This window comes from Bufo bufo, chromosome 7 (genome assembly GCF_905171765.1).
Source record: "Bufo bufo chromosome 7, aBufBuf1.1, whole genome shotgun sequence".
In the NCBI taxonomy this organism is placed as follows: domain Eukaryota; kingdom Metazoa; phylum Chordata; class Amphibia; order Anura; family Bufonidae; genus Bufo; species Bufo bufo.
Window position 1 is genome coordinate 45,125,176 of NC_053395.1, and position 24,175 is coordinate 45,149,350.

A 24,175-nucleotide genomic window follows, 5' to 3' on the forward strand; every position below is an offset into this window, starting at 1 on the left:
AAGTCGGCTGCTTATTGAGTGGTCGTGGAGCGCTGAATTTACATGTAGCAATCTCCTCCACAGTATGAGAATGAGGGATCGCTATCGCTGGCCCCCATACAGCAGCATTGTTTATGGGCAGCAGATCACTGTTTAGACAGCACAATTTGCTGCTCAGAAACAATAATTTAGGTGACTGCACAAACTCATCAGGTGATCTGCGGCACCTTTACAAGGGTAGATTCTCGGGAATAAGCATTCGCAGGCAGGTTCCTTCCCGATAAGCTGCCCGATTATCCGGACATGTAAATCCACCTTTATGGGATCATCAGCATCTGATCGGCGGGAGTCCGACACCCGGGATCCCTGTCGATCAACTGTTTGAGAAGGCAGCGGCGTTGGCAGTAGCACAGCGGCCTTCTCACTGTTTACTGCAGGCCCAGTGACGTCACGACTAGTATCAATGGCCTGGGCGCGGCTAAGCTCTGTTCACTTGAATGGAGCTTAGCCCCGCCCAGGCAAGTGATACTAGTCGTGACGTCACTGGTCCTGCGGTAAACAGCGAGAAGGCCGTGGCACTACTGCCAGCGCCGCTGCCTTCTCAAAGAGCTGATCGGCAGGGGTCCCGGGTGTCGGACCCCCGCCGATCAGATGCTGATGATCTTGTCAGAGGGTAGATCATCAGTTTAAAGAAAGTGCAGAACCCCTTTAAGGGCCATTAACATTTCCCTCCCCCTGTGTTCCAGCAGTCGTAACTTTAAATTTTTTTCTTCTTGACTTTGCAGGATTTTTTTATGAACCATTTTGAGGTACATATAGTGTAGTACACAATTTCATATAGTGTATTAAATACTTTTATGGGGAAAGATTAAAAAAAATAGCAATTTTACCATTATTTTGTGGAATTTATTTACAGTGTTCACTGTGTGGTATAAATAACATAACTTTATTATGTGGGTCAGTATAAATATGATAATGCCAAGGAGGTAGGGAGCAGTCTCTATGTGCTCCTTTTCTGCAGACTTTGGCTTCATGGCCTGGAGCCTTCAGCACCTCCATGTACACCAGGAGATGAAAGAGAGGAAGAGCTGAAGTAGAACTTGTATGGCTATAGCATGAGAATCAGTAAGGTAACCAAACATAAAGCATTACAGACCCTCCTGCAGCAAATGGGAAACGAGTTAAGACACCATATGTACCCCAAACTCTACAGTCATATTGCCATATTGTAGTTGCTAGCCAGAAATCCCAGTAACAGAGATTTTAGGAAGAGAAGGGGTAACTAGGAGGACCATTGCTGCAACAAGCTGCTTAGCTTATGCTTGGACATCTGGGAGTAATTGGCACTGTGTACAGATAATTGCTGGATGTACTACAACTCCTATTGTGCACCCCAGAACTACCATCAGGCAGGGAGTAAACAGCTACAGGGAGAGCCTGAGGGAACACATGGTGCCCCTCTTTTGGTGCACCAACCTCAGGGAGCGATGGCCTGAGGGTGTACACTGTGACACATTATCAGGGCCACTACAACTCCCATCCTCTGCTCCCATAAGAATAATAATTTGGGGATCTCAGTGACATCAATTGTCTGCAATTTTTACTAGTGTTCAGGCTCCCATTTATTAATTTGGTGGGCTGAAAAGTGTAGTACTTTAGTAGTAGTAGTTTCTCCGTGTTGAACCTGTGACAAAAAGGAAAATAGATAAAGTACAGACCGAGTATATGGGAGAATGTGTATGATACAATCTCTATTATCATGGTATGCACTCGTGAAGGGGATCTCTTCTACACCTTACAAACTGTAGGCCACAGAGGGCTTGTTAATCTGGAGGTTGATGAGTACTCATCTACCACTGTGGGAGTGGCGGTGGGCTGGAGGTGCCATTAAACGAGATGGGGAAAACTGGAGAGGGTGCAGAGGAGACAAACATTTAAAAGCTATATATTATTTAGGGTCCATTCACACGTCCGTATGTGTTTTGCGGATCCGCAAATTTCGGATCTGCAAAACACGGACACTGGCAATGTGCGTTCCGCATTTTGCAGATCGCACATCGCCGGAACTCTCATAGAAAATGCCTTTTCTTGTCCGCTATTGCGGACAAGAATAGGACATGTTCTATTTTTTTGCGGAACGGCAGTGCGGATCCGCAAATGCGGATGTGGACACCACATTCGGGCCCCATTGAAAATGAATGGGTCCGTACCTGTTCCGCAAAATTGACGAACGGATGCGGACCCATTTTGCGGACGTGTGAATGGACCCTTTTGGCCTCTTTCACACGAGCGTGACAGACTAGTACCGGATGCGTTCAGGGTGCGTTCAGTGAAACTCGCACCATTTTGCAAGCAAGTTCAGTCAGTTTTTTCGGCTCGGGTGCAATCAGTTTTGTTGCGTTTTTCACGCGCGTGATAAAAAAACGGAACGTTTACAAACAACATCTCCTAGCAACCATCAGTGAGAAACGCATTTCATCCGCACTTGCTTTCGGATGCGATGCGAATTTCACTGAAGCCCCATTCACTTCTATGGGGCCAGGTCTGCGTGAAAAACGCAGAATATAGAACATGCTGCGTTTTTCATGCAACGCAGAACTGATGCATGAAAAAAACGCTCATGTACACAGACGCATTGAAATAAATGGGTCAGTATTCAGTGCGGGTGCTATGCGTTCACGTATTGCACCCGCGTGGAAAACTCGCTCGTGTGAAAGAGCCCTTAAGATGCCAAACAATTTACATCGAAGATGACAATCTGGGAGCAATGATGCCAAAAGCTGCCATCCCTTTAAAGGGATTGTCCCACAAAAAATATTCTACATTTTTTAAACCAGCACCTGGTTCTGAATACTTTCGTAATTGCACGTTATTAAAAATTTTGTATAGCCACTGAGCTATTCACTGAAATCTATCTGTATAGCGCCACCTGCTGTTTGTTCTTTTTCTTATTTCTCTGTCCTGCTCAGTAAGTTGGATACACATGCTCAATTCCCTCCTTCAACTGCTACTAGCTGCAGTAAAAAAAAAGACACGCCCCCCTGAGAACGAACACGCCCCTAGAGCTGCCAGCATAAAATAAATCTAGCAGACCAATTGGAGCAATTAATGAGGAGATCTCTGGACCCATGTGAGGTGCAGGGCTGGTTCTAAGTTTATTAGAAAGCAATTGCCATGCACTATATGATATCTTTTTCTTCATGTTTTACATTACTTATGGGATAACCCCTTTTAAGATACAGGCAGTATGGTGCACAGGAACCAGGACTTTATTTTTATACATGAACACTTTATCTGTGCAGATTGTAGAATTTGTTTTTAGCTTTATAGGAGATTAGTGGTTTCCACTGCTGAACCATGACTGATTTACCACCTGGGTTAGAGCTCTTTTAGTTTAATGATAGCTGTATAAGCACGCTTCATATTATGCTATTGGAAAGAAAGAAACACAATGTGAATGTAAAATATATTTTTTTTTCTTCTTTCAAGAAATTGCTAACATTAGAACCACGTGATTGGATACTGGCAGCAAGAGACTAGCATGGCCAGCCCTGAAACTGTATGCGGAGAGAAAATGCAGGAATTACAGAAGCAGATAAACTCTGTCATGCGGACCATCAATAATAACTCCAAGGTTTTTACTGATTTTATATGTCTTTTCCTATAGTGCTGTTTGTGAACATTGTATTTATTTGTATGTCAAAAACCAAAAACAGATGTATTCTATGATGTAGGGGCGGACAGAGAAGAGGATCTCTCCTTTGTAATCCAGTTGTCTCTGATTTAAAGGGGCTGTCCCATGAAAAATATTCTAGAGCAGGCATGCTGGTTTGAAAACTCTAGAACAGGGATGCTCAACCTGCAGCCCTCCAGCTGTTGCAAAACTACAACTCCCAGCATGCCCAAACAGCTTACAGCTATCAGCCTACAGCACTGCATGGTGGGAGTTGTAGTTTTACAACAGCTGGAGGGCTGCAGGTTGAGCATCCCTGTTCTAGAGTTTTCAAACCAGCACCTGGATCTGAATACTTTTGTAATTACATGTAATTAAAAAATTTGTATACCGCTGAGTTATTCAATCAGATGTATATGTATAGCGCCACCTGCTGTTTGTTCTTTTTCTTTCTTTGTCCTGCTCACTGAGATGGCCGCACATGCTCAGTTTCATCCTTCAGCTGCCTCCTGAGCTGTGATAGGGAGAGCTGAGACACGCCTCCTGAGCTGTGATAGGGAGAGCATGGACACACCCCCTTAGCTGCAGCAGAAAAGACACTCCCCTTGATATAAATCTAGCAGAGCAATGAATGGGGAGATCTCTGGATCCATGTGAGGTCCAGGGCTGGTTCTAGCTTTGTTAGAAAGAGATTGTCATGTCCTATATGATGTCTGATTTTCATTTTTTACATTATTCATGGAATAACCCCTTTACGATATGGAGCAGGGGGCTTAGAAGGTGAGATGCGGGACATAGTTGAATTCAGGAGGAAATGTCGCAGGCCTGGTACATGAGTACCTGATGCTCACAGAGTTAATCACCACTGAAAGCTTTTTATGCACCCAGCCAGCGGCAGAGATGGGGGCTTGGGTGGCCCCCTGGGCATCAGGCCACCAGGACATTTCCCTGTTAGGTCTATAGCCAATCGGCCCCTGGATGAACTTGCCATGATTTACGGAAAAACTCTGTACAGTTCTGTATGACATTGGAGACCTATAATAAAAAAAATGTCCAAAGACAACTCGCCAGCTTCAACTGGAGGAATCACACATTTATGAAAAATGAAGGAACAGTACAAATAGTAGAAGAAAACGTCATCACCGCAGGGAGATCTCATAAAATCCGTATCTTCTTTATTGCAGCATATCCACAAAGCTGCAGTACAAAACACCGTAAACTGGAACTTGCTTATGTGTTTCAGATGAAAAAAATCCTTAAAGGGGTTGTCTCACTTTAGCAAGTGGCATTTATCATGTAGAGAAAGTTAATACAAGGCGCTTACTAAAGTATTGTGATTGTCCATATTGCCTCCTTTACTGATCTGATTCATTTTTCCATCACATTGTACACGGCTCGTATCAAGAGGTTACGACCACCCTACAATCCAGCAGCGGTGGACGTGCTTGCAGTCCAAGGGGAAAAGCACCTATGCCAACTCCCGCGGTCTTAGCCACCAGAGAGGCCAGCACTTTTTTCTAAAGTGTGCAAACACGGCTACCGCTGTTGGATTACAGGGTGGTTGTAACCCCTGGAAATGAGCAGCATGTAATACAATGGAAAAATTAATCAAGCAAGCAAAGTAGGCAATATGGACAATCACAATACGTTAGTAAGCTTCTTGTATTACCTTTATCTACATGATAAATGCCCTTTGTTGATGTGAGACAACCCCTTTAATCTATTAGTATTCTGCTCATGCAAAATTGTAGAATCCAGGCACTTTAGAACCGCAGACCTATGCTTGCCAGTACTTTTTTTTTTTTTTTTTTAAGTACCGTAATTCATTTGTAAGTACCGCAGCTATTTATAGTATTCAGAGCCTGGAAAAATTGCTGAATGTACAGCCTCCATTCTGTTTCATATACTATGCAACATAAAAAATGGGTTATCTCAAGCAGGCAGGCACATGTGTTATCTGATATATAAATGCACATACTATAGTACAATTTCTTTAGTACATCGCTCATTGGTTTGATATTTATAGAGGTCTACCACCCCTTACTAAGAGTCCTAAAACTCAAAGTCCCCATATATTACAAACCAACCACATCACCATATCCTCAACCCCTCTTACAACATAACCATGCATTATGTCAATTTTATTTTATAGAGTGTCTTAGGTCTCATGAGCATGACATTATAGTGGACCTGTGAGGTATTATGAATGTGTAATACAGCACTCACCGCATATTATGTGGTCGTACCCTATTGTTGGGTGTCTTTACATGGAAATTTAAGGCTACTTTCACACTAGCGTTTTTTTGCTGATCCGTCATGGATCTGCAAAAAGACTTCTGTTACAATAATGCAACCGCGTGCATCCGTCATGAACGGATCCGGTTGTATTATGTTTTCTATAGCCATGACGGATCCGTCTTGAACACCATTGAAAGTCAATGGGGGACAGATCCGTTTTCTATTGTGCCAGAGAAAACAGATCCGTCCCCATTGACTTACATTGTGTGCCAGGACGGATCCGTTTGGCTCCGCTTCGTCAGGCGGACAGCAAAACGCTGCAGGTAGTGTTTTGGTCTCCGCCTCCAGAGCAGAATGGTGACTGAACGGAGTCAAACCGATGCATTCTAAACGGAAACTTTTTCATTCAGAATGCATTAGGGCAAAACTGATCCGTTTTGGAGCGCTTTCGAGAGCCCTGAACGGATCTCGCAAACGGAAAGCCAAAACGCTAGTGTGAAAGTAGCCTAAGTACTGTAGAAAATCAAATCTGTTATGGGACTTCTTCCGAAACCCCCACTTTTTTTCTTCTCTCAAGTACTAGTACTGTACATGTATTTTGCTTTCTGCATCTCTGGTTGGACCAGCTTGCTTTAGCAGAAACCTCCCTCCACTGATCTTTCCTAAACAGAAAGTATGCAGAGTGAAGCCACACTCTCAAATAAGCCCCACCTCTTAAGTAAGCCCTAGTCAATTCGTCTGTGACTGGCTTTGTCAATTATAATGGCTTGTATGAGAAATATACAGCATTAAGTCATGAAGGTAAGATGTTGATTGCATTTGCATGACTGAAGCTATTAGGTGTGCCTTGGGAGAGGTGTTAGAACAGCATTGTAAGTGGCATAGAGGAGGGCTGATTCAAAAGAGCTAAAAAAATAAACTTGGCACACCCTACAAAATAAAATAAGTGCGCAGGTATCAGTTGCAATGGCTGAACCTACAAAAGTAAAAAAAAAAAAGCAAACACGTTGCAACAGCACTCTGTACAACATAGAATATATGGACTAATACTATATTTACTATATAAATTAATATGAGGTACTTAGCAAATATATTTTGATCAAAATCATTTGTGCACAAACATCATGGCAAGGTGATTTCATTGTGGATGAGACCTACTCTATTCGATACCTCTCTCTGTGCCAGCTGGCCTCTTAAATCATCCAGAATGAGGTCACCTTGCCATGGTGCATGGGAAAAGGTGAAATTTTTCAAAATATATTTGCTAAGTACCTCATATTACTTTATATAGTGAATGTAGTTTTAGTCCGTATAGTCTATATTTGCAGAGTGCTGTTGCTTTTTTTTTTTTTTTTTACTTTTGTAGGTTCAGCCATGGCAATGCACACTTATTTGATTTAGCAGGATGTGCTGACTTTTTGTCTTTGCAGTTTGCATTGGATGAGTGTCTGTCTCCATTTTCGTCATGCACTCCTAGCTGACCTATACTTTCATGTGGAACCTGCTTTCCCTGAATTGAGGCCAGCTGGCACAGAGAGAGGTATCAAATAGGGTAGGTCCCATCCAAGAATGAGGTCAACTTGCCGTGGTGGATGGGCACAAATGATTTCGTTCAAAATATATTTCCTAAGTACCTCATATTCATTTATAAGGTAAATGTCTGGTTAAAAAAAGGTGTGAAAGAAGCTATTTATGAGAAAAAAAAAGCATGAATAGAGGTGAAGGGGTGCCACATCTATTATCTGCCACTTTCAATGCTGTTCTAACACATCTACCAAGGCAATTTAATCACACTTAACAGCTTCATTCGTGAAAATGCAATCAACATCTTACCTCCATGACTGAAACACGAGTTACCAGTATTTAATGCTGGACATTTCTTGTGAAAGTCATTCTAATTGAGAAAGCCAGTTGGATTACTATTAAAACGTCTTCAAGAAAAAAATACAGTAAGTCCAGTTGCTCTGACCTATCACTACTGATACCCTAGTCAATTCCTCTGTGCCTTCCATTCTTTTTAAAAGGCTTGTTTCTCCTTCAATTAAGAATTTGTTTTCATAAATAAATCCATAAAGTATGGCCTATTGGGGTTTACCCTATTGGAAACACCGCACTGAAAAAAATGCATGCCACAGTAGTATTCAACTAACATCGTGCAGAATCCCAGAACAGTTCCACTGCAAATAGTTAATTTGGTGCATTACTAAAAGAGCTAATGCATTGTATTGTGTTTTCCCTGTTTTCCCAAAAGCTGTCTATAGGGGGCACTGTTAAGTTATTAATGTGCTCACTCAGCAGAGGAAGACTAGCTTTCCCCTGTGAGGGAGGTGCTGTCTAGTTAGGACTGCATCAGCCGGTTCATTCTGGGTTCTGATTGTGAGGGAAGCAGATGCTTGGTCCATGTATGAAGCTAAAGCAAGGAAAGAGAACTTTACTCCAAGAAAAAAAAAACATGATTCCTGTAGAGTGGAAAATTCCTGAGGGAAGGAGGAACAGATATCCAAAGACTGTTTAGGATCGCAAAGCTGTGCGTGTTAGGCCGGGTTCACATCACCGTTTATTTTTCTGTTCTTTTGATGCAGAACTACTCTTTCTACAAAGTGTTTAGAAAGAGCTCGGGGACTACTACACCTGTCATTATTGTGGCAGTTTATATTCAGCTGTTGTCAAAAGGAAGTTCTGCGTAACATCTAAGAACTGTGCCTTGAAACTGTTGATTGTACTACTACTCCTATTCTGCACATTAGTAAAGAGAGACTTATTTGTTAGCTACAATTGGCCTGGTTGCTGACCCCTCCATCATCCACTGCACACTGCACCTACATCTCCTGCCTTGCACATAGCCAAAATACTTTAAGGGATTGGGTCATGTCAAGCATTGGTGGCATATCATTAAGATATGCCACCAATGTATGATAGGTGCAGGTCCCACCTCTGGGACCCCCACCTATCTCTAGAACAGAGCCCACAAAGTAAAGGACAGCAGACTACGCACGACTGGCCGCCCTTCATTCATTTCTATGGTACTGCCGAAAATAGGCGAGTCACGTGCTCTGCTATTTTCAGATGCCCTATAGAAATTAATGCAGGGCGGCCACCCATGCGCAGTCTGCTCTCCTTCACTTTGAGGGCTCCGTTCTAGAGATAGATGTGGGTCATAGCGATATGCCTCCAATGCTTGACATGACACAACCCCTTTAACATCATGGGCAGCCCAACTACCACCAGGCAGGAGCCACATCAACAGGGTCTGCCCCGAGAAAAGAAAGTGCACCCTCTTATAACTGCACGGCCCTAGGAGGGAATCGTTGTGAGGACTGCCACTGTGTTCCGTGTGCAAAGCTATCATTGCCAGAGCTACTACCACTCCTATCCTCCACTTGCTCCTCCTGAGCTGCTGCTGCACAAGCTAATCGTTTTTGCACTTTGCACGGTTCACTGTTATTGGCCGTGCGGTTTTGAAGGTTACTCTGTGACCCGTAATAATGAATGGTGAAAAAAAGAATCGGCTTGAGATGAGGTTGCTAAGCACTACTGCAGCTTTCATAGCTGTACTGTTCAAACTGCTCCGCAGCTGTGCTTCAGCCACTCTACGGCTCTGCCGTGTGGCCATAACTTTGGATGTGCTGCCTATGTCACTAATACTAGTGCTTGTGCAGTGATTATGTCTTTAAGTGGTCTGCTGTGTTTCAAGTGAGGTATAGTAAGCAGAATTATCTTGATTTAGATATAAACTACAACTAAAATGCATCAGTTTCACCCTACACTTTGAAATAGTTATCGCATGTGATGCAATTATATATAACTATTTATAATTATATAATTTAATATAATATTTTAGGGATTTTTGCAAATTATCTGGGGATATAGAGAAGATTTGCAAAGGATATCAAGTGCTGTTGACGGCTAAGCGCGCCAATTCTGAAGGCAGCTATGCAAATCTGAAAAATAGCCTAATAAATATTATTTTCCAAAACTATTATCGGGACTTTTGCTTATTCTTCATGCTGCCAAGTTCTCTCTTGATATGAGTGTTTTTGCTTCTAACTCTTTTACTCGATTCAATATTTTTGCTGAATACTGGAATTGCTGTAGTTGCTTTGTACAAGGTGTGCTTATTATAATGCCCTTTATTGTACCTTTACAAAACACAAACTCTGAATATAAATTTCACTACCCATTCTGCTCCTTTTCCCTGTCGGGGTCAGTCTTCACTGTAATTCTATTCTCGAATCAAAAAGATTAGAATGAATATAATAAACAACAAGATTGTATTTATACAGTAATATTCCTAAGATTAATGTTCTCTGTAAGTAAATTGTCATTGTAAAACAGCCCCATAAACAATGCATCAAACCGAAATAAGAATGGAGACTCACTAAATATTAAATAATACCAGATCTTCCTTCTTTAATCTCTTATTACATAAAAAATAAAGGAAAAAAAAAATAATAAAAAAAAAAAATATATATATATATATATATACACTCACCTAAAGAATTATTAGGAACACCATACTAATACGGTGTTGGACCCCCTTTTGCCTTCAGAACTGCCTTAATTCTACGTGGCATTGATTCAACAAGGTGCTGATAGCATTATTTAGAAATGTTGGCCCATATTGATAGGATAGCATCTTGCAGTTGATGGAGATTTGAGGGATGCACATCCAGGGCACGAAGCTCCCGTTCCACCACATCCCAAAGATGCTCTATTGGGTTGAGATCTGGTGACTGTGGGGGCCATTTTAGTACAGTGAACTCATTGTCATGTTCAAGAAACCAATTTGAAAGGATTCGAACTTTGTGACACGGTGCATTATCCTGCTGGAAGTAGCCATCAGAGGATGGATACATGTTCTCATTCTGTTTACGCCAAATTCGGACTCTACCATTTGAATGTCTCAACAGAAATCGAGACTTATCAGACCAGGTAACATTTTTCCAGTCTTCAACAGTCCAATTTTGGTGAGCTCGTGCAAATTGTAGCCTCTTTTTCCTATTTGTAGTGGAGATGAGTGGTCCCCGGTGGGGTCTTCTGCTGTTGTAGCCCATCCGCCTCAAGGTTGTGCGTGTTGTGGCTTCACAAATGCTTTGCTGCATACCTCTGTTGTAACGAGTGGTTATTTCAGTCAACGTTACTCTTCTATCAGTTTGAATCAGTCGGCCCATTCTCCTCTGACCTCTAGCATCCATAAGGCATTTTTGCCCACAGGACCTCCGCATACTGGATGTTTTTCCCTTTTCACACCATTCTTTGTAAACCCTAGAAATGGTTGTGCGTGAAAATCCCAGTAACTGAGCAGATTGTGAAATACTCAGACCGGCCCGTCTGGCACCAACAACCATGCCACACTCAAAATTGCTTAAATCACCTTTCTTTCCCATTCTGACATTCAGTTTGGAGTTCAGGAGATTGTCTTGACCAGGACCACACCCCTAAATGCATTGAAGCAACTGCCATGTGATTGGTTGACTAGATAATTGCATTAATGAGAAATAGAACAGGTGTTCCTAATAATTCTTTAGGTGAGTGTGTGTGTGTGTGTGTGTGTGTGTGTGTGTGTGTGTGTGTATATATATATATATATATCAGTCCTGATCAAAAGTTTAAGACCACTTGAAAAATGGCAAAAAATCATATATTACATTGTTGGATCTTAACAAGGTTCCAAGTAGAGCTTCAACATGCAACAAGAAGAAATGAGAGTGAGACAAAACATTTTTTGAGCATTCAATTAATTGAAAATACTGATTAAACTGAAACAGGCTGTTTTTCAGCTGATCCAAATTTTAGGACCACATGCCTTTAAAAGGCCAAATCTGTGCAAAGATGTGGATTCATTGTCATTTTCTGTCAGGTAGTCACACGTGATGGCAAAGGCAAAAAAACTCTCCCTTTTTGAACGTGGTCGGGTTGTTGAACTGCATAAGCAGGGTCTCTCACAGCGCGCCATCGCTGCTGAGGTGGGACGCAGTAAGACAGTAATTTGGAATTTCTTAAATGATCCTGAGGGTTATGGAAAAAAAAAGTCAAGTGGAAGACCCAAAAAAATTTCATCAGCACTGAGCCGGAGGATCCAATTGGCTGTCCGTCAAGACACTGGACGATCCTCGACCCAAATTAAAGCCCTTACTGGTGCTGACTGCAGCCCCATAACCATCAGACGGCATCTGAGACTGAAGAGCTTCAAAAACAAAAAACTTCTTCAAAGACCTCGTCTCCGTGAACGCCACAGAACTGCTCGTTTAGACTTTGTAAGAGAGCACCAAACATGGGACATTCAAAGATGGAAGAAAATGTTATTCTCTAATGAGAATTTTTTTTAGCTTGATGGTCCTGATGGTTACCAACGTTACTGGCATGACAATCAAATCCCACCTGAGAGGTTTTCTACGCGCCACAGTGGAGGGGGCGCCTTAATGGTCTGGGGTGCTTTTTCCTTCAGTGGAACAATGGAGCTTCAGGAAGTGCAGGGGCGTCAAATGGCCGCTGGCTATGTCCTGATGTTGCAGAGAGCATTCATTATGACTGAGGGCCCTCTTCTGTGTGGTAACGACTGGGTTTTTCAACAGGACAACGCTACAGTACACAATGCCTGCAGGACAAGGGACTTCTTCCAGGAGAATAACATCACTCTTTTGGCCCATCCTATGTGTTCTCCTGATCTAAATCCAATTGAGAACCTTTGGGGATGGATGGCAAGGGAAGTTTACAAAAATGGACAACAGTTCCAGACAGTAGATGGCCTTCGTGTGGCCGTCTTCACCACTTGGAGAAATGTTCCCACTCTCCTCATGGAAATGCTTGCATCAAGCATCCCGAAATGAATTTTGGAAGTGATAAACAATAACGGCGGAGCTACTCATTACTGAGTTCATGTTTGGAAGTTGGATTTCTGTTTTTGAAAAACAGCATGTTTCAGTTTATTGGTTGTTTTCATTAAATTGAATGCTCAAAATATGTTTTGTCTCACTCCCATTTCTTCTTGTTGCATGTTGAAGCTCTACTTGGAACCTTGTTAAGATACACTGTATGTGAATGGGAAGGGTTAAATTCCACTGAAGTTATACCAGTGAGAGTGAGTGGATGAGGGGGTGGCTGAGGGTGGCTCTATGGGTCCTCTGATTGTCAGCTGGGAAACCTGTCACAAGGGTGTCAAGAGCCACGCCTGACTCCGTTGTACCCGGGGTCAGGAGGTCGCAGCGGTTTGCTGTGCGCTCTATGTAAGATAGGGCTGTTTTCCTTATGGTAGCTTTCTGGGTTTGCTTTGCAAACCCTTTTGGCTCACTCAGGGATCCGTAGCTCCTTCTCCTCAGCTGTTCCTTGTCCAGCACTCCAAAACCTCCTTATATTCCCCTCTCACACTTCTCTGGTTGCCAGATATAGAGCTTCCTGCCTGGACATCTATTCTGACCCTCTGGAGTTGTGTTGCTGCGTTCTCTGGTTGTTGATCCAGAACGCTACCCTCCGGATCCCTGTTGGACCTTTGTGGACTGCTGTGGTCGCCCACCTGGGTGTATGTGTTTGTCTGTATTGTCTGTCCTCTCCCTGGTGTTTCCCTCTTAGTTCAGTGGTGCGGACTAGCGATCCCACCGGCCCGTTCACTATCTAGGGCTCATTTCAGGGAAAGCCAGGGTTTAGGCACGTGATCGCCGCACGGGTGAGGAACCCGTCTAGGGACGTCAGGGCAGTCAGGTGCCAGCTGCAAGGTGAGTCAGGGGTCACCACCTTACCCTCTACCTTGGGCAGGGCTTTCCCTTTTCCCTCCCTGTGCGTGACGCTGGTCATTACATTATATCTGGCCCTTATTTTTGTGTAGGTAAAAAAAAATAAATGTTTTTTTACCTACTTAGAATCCAGTATGGATCAACTTGCTGCTCTGTCCAAACAATTTCATGGCCTGTCTTTGGAGGTGGCAGGATTGAAGGCGTCGGTCCTCCAGCAACAGCAGCAATTACAACAGTCCGCAAGCCCAGAGGTTGCTACTGGTATCCAGGTTGTTGCGAAACCCAAGGTCCCTCTCCCTGACAGATTTTCTGGGGGAAGGGACAAGTTTTTGACATTCCGTGAGGCCTGTAAATTATACTTTAAACTGCGCCCTTACTCCTCTGGTAATGAAGAACAGCGGGTGGGGGTTGTTATTTCCCTGCTGCAGGGGGACCCGCAGTCCTGGGCGTTCTCTTTACCTACTGATTCCCAGGCGCTTCGGTCAGTGGATGAGTTTTTCGGGGCCTTGGGTCTCATATATGACGATCCTGACCGAGTCGCACTGGCTGAATCAAGATTACGGAGACTCCTACAAGGAGAGCGGCCGGTAGAGGAATATTGCTCTGACTTCCGTAGGTGGGCTACGGATACCCAATGGAACGACCCGGCTCTCAGGAGTCAGTTCTGCTCTGGGTTATCCGAAAGGGTTAAGGATGCGCTTGCATTATATGAGACCCCCTTTTCCCTTGATGCGGTTATGTCCCTTTCTATCCGACTAGATAGACGCCTTAGGGACAGGTTGAAAAGACCGGAGAAATTGGTAACCCCTCCAAAGCAGCAGTTAGTCTGTACGGACTTAGACGAGCCTATGCAGCTAGGAGGAACTACTCGTCAGGTCCGTCCTCCTGAGGCTCGCCGTAGGCGTGGGGTTTGTTTTTTTTGTGGGGAGAGGGGTCATTTCATTAATGTCTGTCCTTCTTTCCTCAGAAACAAAAGACCGTCAGAAAACTACTAACCCCAGGCAGTGTGGAGGATGTCAGCCGGGGGGTATACGTTTCCTCCATATGTACATCGCAATTTGTGTTGCCAGCGGTTATTGTTTTTGGTGATAAGACAGAGACTATTTCTTTCTTTCTAGACAGTGGAGCAGGGGTAAATTTGATAGATGCCCATTTTGCCCGCACTATGGGTTTGTCTCTCTGTACGCTACAGAGATCTATTGCCATATTTGCTATTGATTCTGCTCCTCTGTCTCAGAGAAACCTCACCCACATTGTTCATAATTTACACCTTCGGGTAGGGGACCACCATAACGAGATGCTTTCATGTTATGTTCTGGAGGGGCTTCCCACTCCGGTAGTGCTGGGTCTTCCCTGGTTGGTAACGCATAATCCAGTGGTGGATTGGCAGGCCAGGGAGATATTGGAGTGGAGTGAGCAGTGCAGAGAAAATTGCTTAAATAGCAATTGCTTAGTCGCCTCCATAACTACCCTACCTACATTTATTTCGGATTTTGAGGACGTTTTTTCTGAAAAGGGTTGTCAGAGGTTACCACCTCATCGTCCTTATGATTGCCCGGTTAACCTTATTCCCGGCGCAAAATTACCCAAGACCAGGTTATATAATCTTTCAGGTCCAGAGAGACAAGCCATGAAAGATTATATCTCCGAGAGTTTGGCTAAGGGACACATCAGACCCTCTTCTTCACCCGTGGCTGCAGGTTTTTATTTTGTTAAAAATAAAGATGGGGGCCTGCATCCTTGCCTAGATTTTCGCGAATTAAATCGGATAACCATCCGAGACCCATACCCTCTTCCTCTCATTCCTGACCTGTTTAACCAGATTGCGGGTGCTAGGTGGTTCTCCAAACTTGATCTTAGGGGGGCCTACAATCTGATTCGTATTAAGGAGGGGGATGAGTGGAAGACAGCTTTTAACACCCCTGAGGGGCATTATGAAAATCTAGTTATGCCTTTCGGTCTGACCAATGCTCCTGCTGTCTTTCAACATTTCGTTAATGACATTTTTAGTCATCTAATCGGCAGGTTTGTGGTAATATACCTAGATGATATATTTTAATTTATTCGTCTGATCTGAGAACACATGAGGTGCATGTCAGACAAGTACTGCAGGTCCTACGGACGAATAAATTATATGCTAAAATTGAAAAATGTGTCTTCGCCGTTCAGGAGATACAATTCCTAGGTTATTTTTTATCTGCTTCAGGTTTCCGTATGGATCCTAGGAAGGTCCAGGCAATTTTGGATTGGGATCTTCCTGAGAACCTCAAAGCACTACAACGGTTCTTGGGCTTCGCGAATTTCTATAGGAAATTCATTAAAAATTATTCAGTTATTGTAAAACCCCTTACTGACATGACTAGGAAGGGGACTGATTTTTCTAAATGGTCTGACGCCGCTAAAGTTGCTTTTTCCTCTCTAAAAGAGAGGTTTACCTCAGCACCTGTACTAGTCCAACCTGATGTCTCTCAGCCTTTTATCGTTGAAGTCGATGCATCAGAGGTGGGAGTGGGGGCGGTACTGTCTCAGGGTCCGTCTCCTGGCAAATGGCGTCCTTGTGCTTTCTTTTCTAAAAAACTATCTGCAGCAGAAAAGAACTATGATATTGGCAATAGGGAACTGTTAGCTATTAAACTTGCGTTTGAGGAGTGGCGTCACTTCTTAGAGGGGGCAGTCCATCCCGTCACTGTGATTACGGACCACAAAAATCTTCTGTACCTCGAATCAGCTAAGCGTCTCACCCCTAGACAGGCTAGGTGGTCGCTATTTTTTACCAGGTTTAACTTTGTGATTACCTATCGTCCTGGGGCAAAGAATACCAAGGCTGATGCACTCTCTCGTTGTTTCCCTGGAGGGGGTAATGTGAGTGATCCGGTGCCCATTCTTCAAAGAGGAGTGGTTGTTTCTGCGGTACACTCTGTTCTGGAGGGGAAGGTGTTAGAGGCCCAGGGGGATGCCCCGGTCTCTTGCACCTCAGAGAAATTGTTTGTACCGTTGAACCTACGTTTCGAATTATTAAAGGAACATCATAATTCGGCACTTGCTGGGCACCCGGGTAGTAAAGCAACCTTGGAGCTATTGTCTTGTCGTTTTTGGTGGCCAAGATTGCGTCAGGATGTATTGGATTTTGTGTCTTCTTGTTCTACCTGTGCGCGTGCAAAAGTTTCACATACACGTCCTGCACCACTCGTCATTCCCAATAGACCATGGACACATCTGTCAATGGATTTTATCACTGACTTACCTTTGTCTGCGGGTAAAACAGTTATTTTGGTAGTAGTGGACAGGTTTAGCAAAATGGTACACTTCATTGCGTAACCCGCACTACCTAATGCTAAAACTCTTGCTCAGGTATTCGTCAGTGAGATCGTGAAGCTTCACGGGGTCCCCTCCGATGTTGTTTCGGATCGGGGTACCCAGTTTATTTCTAAGTTTTGGAAAGATTTTTGTTCCCGTTTGGGGATACACTTGTCCTTTTCCTCAGCTTTCCATCCTCAGTCGAATGGACAGACTGAGCGTACCAACCAAAACCTGGAGACATATCTAAGATGTTTTGTGTCTGAAAACCAAGAGTTGTGGTCATCATATTTACCATTAGCTGAGTTTGCCATAAATAATCGTCATCAGGAATCCACTGGCAAGTCACCATTTCTTGGTGCATATGGTTTTCATCCCCAATTCTGTTCTTTCAAAGAGGGGGGGTCTTCTGGGGTTCCCGAAGAGGAACGGTTTTCGTCATCTCTTTCATCGGTATGGCAGAAGGTGCAAGCTAACTTGAAAAATATGGGAGGTAAATACAAATGCATGGCTGATAAGAGACGGTCGCCAGGTCCGGACCTAGGAGTAAATGACTGTGTGGTTGTCTACTAGGAATATCAAATTGAAGGTTCCCTCTTGGAAACTGGGTCCTAGGTTTATTGGTCCTTACAAAATTGTAGCCATCATCAACCCTGTGGCTTTTCGCCTGGAGTTACCTCAGACTTTTAAAATCCATAATGTCTTTCATAAGTCGTTACTCAAAAAATATGTTCCACCTCTAGAACCATCACCGCTGCCACCCCCTCCTGTTGTCGTGGATGGTAATCTAGAATTTCAGATATCCAAAATTATTAATTCTCGTCGGGTCCGCCGCTCTCTTCAATATCTGGTGCATTGGAGAGGTTACGGTCCCGAGGAAAGAATGTGGGTTCCTGCGTCTGAGGTAAACGCCGACAGGCTAGTTCGGGTTTTTCATGCCTCTCATCCTGAGAGACCTGGTCCTGAGTGTCCGGAGGCCCCTCGTAGAGAGGGGGTACTGTCACGAGGGTGTCAAGAGCCACGCCTGACTCAGTTGTACCCGGGGTCAGGAGGTCGCAGCGGTTGGCTGCGCGCTCTATGTAAGATAGGGCTGTTTTCCTTATGGTAGCTTTCTGGGTTTGCTTTGCAAACCCTTTTGGCTCACTCAGGGATCCGTAGCTCCTTCTCCTCAGCTGTTCCTTGTCCAGCACTCCCAAACCTCCTTTTATTCCCCTCTCACACTTCTCTGGTTGCCAGATATAGAGCTTCCTGCCTGGACATCTATTCTAACCCTCTGGAGTTGTGTTGCTGCGTTCTCTGGTTGTTGATCCAGAACGCTACCCTCCGGATCCCTGTTGGACCTTTGTGGACTGCTGTGGTTGCCCACCTGGATGTATGTGTTTGTCTGTATTGTCTGTCCTCTCCCTGGTGTTTCCCTCTTAGTTCAGTGGTGCGGACTAGCGATCCCACCGGCCCGTTCACTATCTAGGGCTTATTTCAGGGAAAGCCAGGGTTTAGGTACGTGATCGCCGCACGGGTGAGGAACCCGTCTAGGGACGTCAGGGCAGTCAGGTGCCAGCTGCAAGGTGAGTCAGGGGTCACCACCTTACCCTCTCCCTTGGGCAGGGCTTTCCCTTTTCCCTCCCTGTGCGTGACGCCGGTCATTACAAAACCAGAGGACAACCGTGTGATCTAGGTGCTGAGCAGTGGGACTATCGTGGCCGCCGCTGACAGCATGGAGCTATCTCTCAGCCCTCCCTGACATTCACGGAGGCATTTGTGATGATTGAGTGCATTTTCGCTGACGCGATCGCCCGGGTATCCCCACTGATTTTCAAGCCGGGATGTAAACATCCCAGGTTACCATGACCTTTGGCACCCCTCCTTGATGCTTAGTGGATGTGGCCGTGTCACATGGTCTGCCCTCTCCTCCCTCCTCTGACTCGTACGATGCGCTCCACGGTATGACGCTGCGCTCCAGGGATTGTAAGAGCGTGGGTACGTAGCGGGAGCTGGGAGGATGGGGAGGACTGTCTGACCCGGCGCATGCGCACGGCAAGGATGGGGACGCCAACACTCGCGGCCACGTTGAACCATTGATGGTAGGCGCCACTATTTTAATACTTTATAGGATGCAGCTGTATCCTTCTTACTTGATAATAGATTTTTTAACTCTTAATGTATATGAACTTAGCACTTTTATATCACAATCCATATAAGCCCTTAGCTCCTATATGTTGGATGAGAAGGGATATTATACGTATAAGAATTATACTTTACACTTTATGCTAATATTTGCATTATCACTGAAATTTTTATATACTCTGTATTCACAAGGATTTATTGATAATATGGATGTGTCATAGAGAGTGTCATGTGACAGAGCACCGATGGAAATCATGTAACATAGTAAAATAGTACATAAGGCCGAAAAAAGACATTTGTCCATCCAGTTCGGCCTGTTATCCTGCAAGTTGATCCAGAGGAAGGAAAAAAAAAAAAAAACCCTGTGAGGTAGAAGCCAATTTTTCCCACTTTAGGGGAATAAAGAATTCCTTCCCGACTCCAATCAGAATAACTCCCTGGATCAACGACCCCTCTCTAGTAGCTATAGCCTGTAATATTATTACACTCCAGAAATACATCCAGGCCCCTCTTGAATTCCTTTATGGAACTCACCATCACCACCTCCTCAGGCAGAGAGTTCCATAGTCTCACTGCTCTTACCGTAAAGAATCCTCTTCTATGTTTGTGTACAAACCTTCTTTCCTCCAGACGTAGAGGATGTCCCCTCGTCACAGTCACAGTTCTGGGGATAAATTGATGATGGGATAGATCTCTGTACTGACCCCTGATATATTTATACATATTAATTTGATCTCCCCTCAGTCGTCTTTTTTCTAAAGTGAATAACCCTAATTTTGATAATCTTTCAGGGTACTGTAGTTGCCCCATTCCAGTTATTACTTTAGTTGCCCTCCTCTGGACCCTCTCCAGCTCTGCTAGGTCTGCCTTGTTTACAGGAGCCCAGAACTGTACACAGTACTCCATGTGTGGTCTGACTAGCGATTTGTAAAGTGGTAGGACTATGTTCTCATCATGGGCATCTATGCCCCTTCTGATGCAACCCATTATCTTATTGGCCTTGGCAGCAGCTGCCTGGCACTGGTTTTTGCAGCTTAGTTTGCTGTTTATTAAAATTCCTAGATCCTTTTCCATGTCAGTGTTACCGAGTATTTTATCATTTAGTATGTACGGGTGACTTGCATTATTCCTTCCCATGTGCATAACTTTACATTTGTCAGTGTTAAACCTCATCTGCCACTTCTCTGCCCAAGCCTCCAATCTATCCAGACCCCTTTGTAGTAGTATACTGTCCTCTTCAGTGTTAATTACTTTAAACAGTTTAGTGTCATCTGCGAAAATTGATACTTTACTATGCCAGCCTTCTACAAGATCATTAATAAATATATTGAAGAGAATAGGGCCCAGTACTGACCCCTGAGGTACTCCACTAGTGACAGTGACCCAATCTGAGTGTGTACCGTTAATAACCACCCTCTGTTTTCTATCACTGAGCCAGTTACTTACCCACTTACAGACGTTTTCTCCCAGTCCAAGCATTCTCATTTTATATACTAACCTTTTATGCGGTACAGTGTCAAATGCTTTGGAGAAGTCCAGATATACGACATCCATTGATTCGCCGCTGTCAAGTCTAGAACTTACCTCCTCATAGAAACTGATTAAATTAGTTTGGCATGATCGATCCCTCACGAAGCCATGCTGATATGGCGTTATTTGTTTATTTCCCTTGTGATTGATACTATGTGATTGATAACATGTGAATTCACTTATTGTATTATGTGACTGCACTGGTTTGTGGGTATATATACCCTGTGTTTTGCACTGTTGTATAGCTTGACAAAGGCCTCATTGAGTAGGCCGAAACGTTGCTGGGGAATATATATATATATATATATATATATATATATATATATATATATATATGTTTCCCAGGAGCTCTGCCATATCCTCCCTTATTCTCTGTCCTGTGTCTGGCTATAAGACAACTGGCCACAGCAGGAGCATACTCCCTCTTCCCTGTCTGCAAAATAATAATAATAATAATCCCCACCCCTTTCAGACCACCCCACTGAAAATGGAGGCAAGATTATCTTCTGTTTACTTTCCGTTATGTTCTCACCTGGTAAGGTGGATCAACTAAGCTTCTCATCTTGTGGAAGAGTAGGTCTTGTGCACCATGGACAGGTGTCACTGGTGCAACAGTGCAGGTGGACAGGTGCAGCAGAGTTAGCGAGCCAATGCAGAAGAGTTGTAGCAGTGTTGATGCAGTGTAGTGGAGAACGGAATATTTGCAGAGCTGATGATGTAGCAGAACTGAAGAAGCAGCAGGTGTAACAAAACCTAATGTAGCAGGGCTGATAACAAAGGTTAAGATGCAGCAGAACAGAAAATCATAATGTAGCAGGAGTAACTGGAATTTTGGAATGCCGGAAGTAATAGATGGTATTCCGTTACTCAAGTTGGACTGAGATAACCCAGTGGCATGATGCCACAGAAACCCAACATACAGGAAATACAGGAGAAGAGACAGTAATCCTTTAAAAAGTAGGAGAGACTGCTGGACTCAAACCAGAGTCTTCCACATTGTTATATGTATTAGGCATTGTGCACACAGTCATAATATGCATCTAAAATACAGTATGTTTTGTGCGCTGCTGGTACACAGGATACAGTAACGCTGTCTCATCATATTTGCTGAGGTGGACACAGAAAGGCTGTTCAATAGAAACAGCAGGTGGCGCTATACTAGCATTACCCCATGGAATATCTTGAGAAAGAAGCGTCATTTAAGTCTAAATACTAAAATGTTTGTATTAGTATTTCGTGTTTGTATTCGGCTGGATTTAACTATAAAGAATATTCATTATGGGACAACCTCTTTAATTGTGATTATTGTGATTTTTATTTTTTTTATTGTATCTTCTTTCATATTGTTCTAGGTGGTTGCCTTTATGAACTCTCCAGCAGGAAAGTACTTGGAGGAACGTCCCTTCCTCTCCCTATCACTCCTGGTATTTATTGCACTGTCTGCTGTCCCAGTTGGATTATTTTTGACAGTAATTGCGGGAACAGCAGTAATTGCCTGCTTTGGAGTAGTAATATTAGAAGGTGAGAGACTTTTACATTCGCTTTTATCTGTTTTGCTAAATTTATAGAAAACACTTATTTTATATGTCTTTGTAATACCTTTTTATATTGAAAAAAACGTTGCTATAAGGGGTATCTAGCAGCTGCACCCGGCCCTGGTACCTGAGGAGCTCAAAAGTCCCACTGCCACATAGCAATACTTCAGTGTTCACAGCATGCTGGAGCCCTGTTAGATTGGGATTGAGAATCTTCAAGTTACCGCTCAAGGAAATGCTGATTTGAGAGTCTTTAGGTTGATGGGAATCAATGTACTCTTCTCCAATATGAAGACCACTAGAGTAGTCACTCAAAGCAGAGGGAAGGGGGCGGGGAAGCGCTTCATGCAAAGAGCCAAGGCCACTGAACATGAAGGAACTGCTTCCTAGGCACTTAAGGGTCACGGCACCAGAGGATTCAAATTTAGATTTCTTATTCATGCAACCTTCTTGACTAGCACTCTAGGTATTCAAACGCAGTGCTACAGCACTCTGCAAGCATACAATAAATGAACTAATGCTATATGAAGGGACGTTGCTAGGGTCTCAAAAAATCCAGGGTCCAAGCCCCAATGAATATGGCACAGTTCTCTAAGTTCACCCCCTCTCCCCCGCACACCGCATTTTGCTGTACTTGCTATACAGTAGCACATACCTCTCACATCCAGGGCCTCCCAGGTGACGTCACCTCCAATGTAGATCTTCTCTGTCATTATCTTCTCCATTCGGTCCAGACAACTTCTCTTAGCCGCTCCTCATCTCTGCAGAGTGTGACACACAGACATCTTAGCTTCTTCTTATTTCTATAATCATCTCCCAACCTGGAGTCCTATCAGTGTTATCCTGCTGCTCGCTGTGCTCCCCAATACCCCCAAATACTATCCTGAAGAAACATTAGTGCCCCCATAGTAATAGTGCTCCTCATAGTCCCACCAATAGTAATTCCCTTCTAGAATGCCCTCATTAGTAATACTGCTCCCTACAGTGCCCCCAACCGTGATAACACTCCCCAAGAATGCCCCCATTAGTAATACTGCCCCCAACCGTGATAACGCTCCCCAACAGTGCCCCTATTAGTAGAAGAGCCCTCCAGTATTAATAATACCCTGACAGAGCCCCCAGTAGAAATTAGGCTCCCTATTGTTCCCACAGTGGAAATAAAGCTCTTTACAGACCCCTCAGTAGTAATAAGGCCCCCATAGTGCTCTTAGTAGAAATAAGGCTACTTTCACACTAACGTTTCTATTTTCCAGTATTGAGATCCATAATAGGGTCTCAATACCAGAAAAAAAACGCTTCCGTTTTGTTCCCATTAATTGTCAATGGGAACAAAACGTAACTGAACAGAACGGAATGCTCCAAAATACATTCCGTTCCGTTTGGTTGCGTTCTCATACCGGACAGCAAACTGCAGCATGCTGTGGTTTTCTTTCAGTCATGGGATGAGGAGCAAAATGTATCTGTCCTGACCCACAATGCAAGTCAATGGGGACAGATCCGTTTTCTTTGACACAATAGAAAACTGATCCGTCCTCCATTGACTTTCAGTGGAGTTCATGACGGATCTGTCTTGGCTATGTTAAAGATAATACAACCGGATCTGTTCATAACAGACGCAGATGGTTGTATTATCAGTAACGGAATCGTATTTGCTGAACCCTGCCGGATCCAGTAAAAACGCTAGTGTAAAAGTAGCCTTACGCAGATCTAGAAGTCCCTCCTATAGAGCCCCCAGTAGTAATAAGAATGCCTATAATGTCCCCTGGATTTGCAGTGCCCTCTGTAGTTATATTTCTCCCTCCACCATACAGTCCCATGTAAATAACATCACACCATCTATCCCGCCCCCTCCAAAATACAGTCCTATGTAAATAACATCACTCCCCTCCCTTCAGCCCCTCCAGCATACAGTCCCATGTAAATAACACCACACCATCTCTCCAGCCCCCTCCAATATACAGTCCAATGTAAACAACATCCCTCTCTATCTACAGCCCCCTCCAAAATACAGTCCCATGTAAATAACATCAACTCCTCCCGAGCCGCCTCCAGCATGCAATCCCATGTAA

The 24,175-nt window shown here is 43.8% G+C and overlaps 1 protein-coding gene across 2 annotated transcripts in view; it reads left to right on the top strand.

The window, feature by feature from the left end:
• LDAF1 (lipid droplet assembly factor 1) overlaps positions 1–24,175 on the top strand; it is a 93,071-nt gene that overhangs the window by 27,041 nt on the left and 41,855 nt on the right. For both annotated transcript variants that reach the window (XM_040441013.1, XM_040441014.1), the window contains exons 2-3: positions 3,469–3,613; positions 21,924–22,092. In XM_040441013.1, the coding sequence (XP_040296947.1) occupies positions 3,521–3,613; positions 21,924–22,092 (262 nt within the window). In that variant the 5' untranslated portion in view covers positions 3,469–3,520. The remainder of the gene's footprint in view (positions 1–3,468; positions 3,614–21,923; positions 22,093–24,175) is intronic.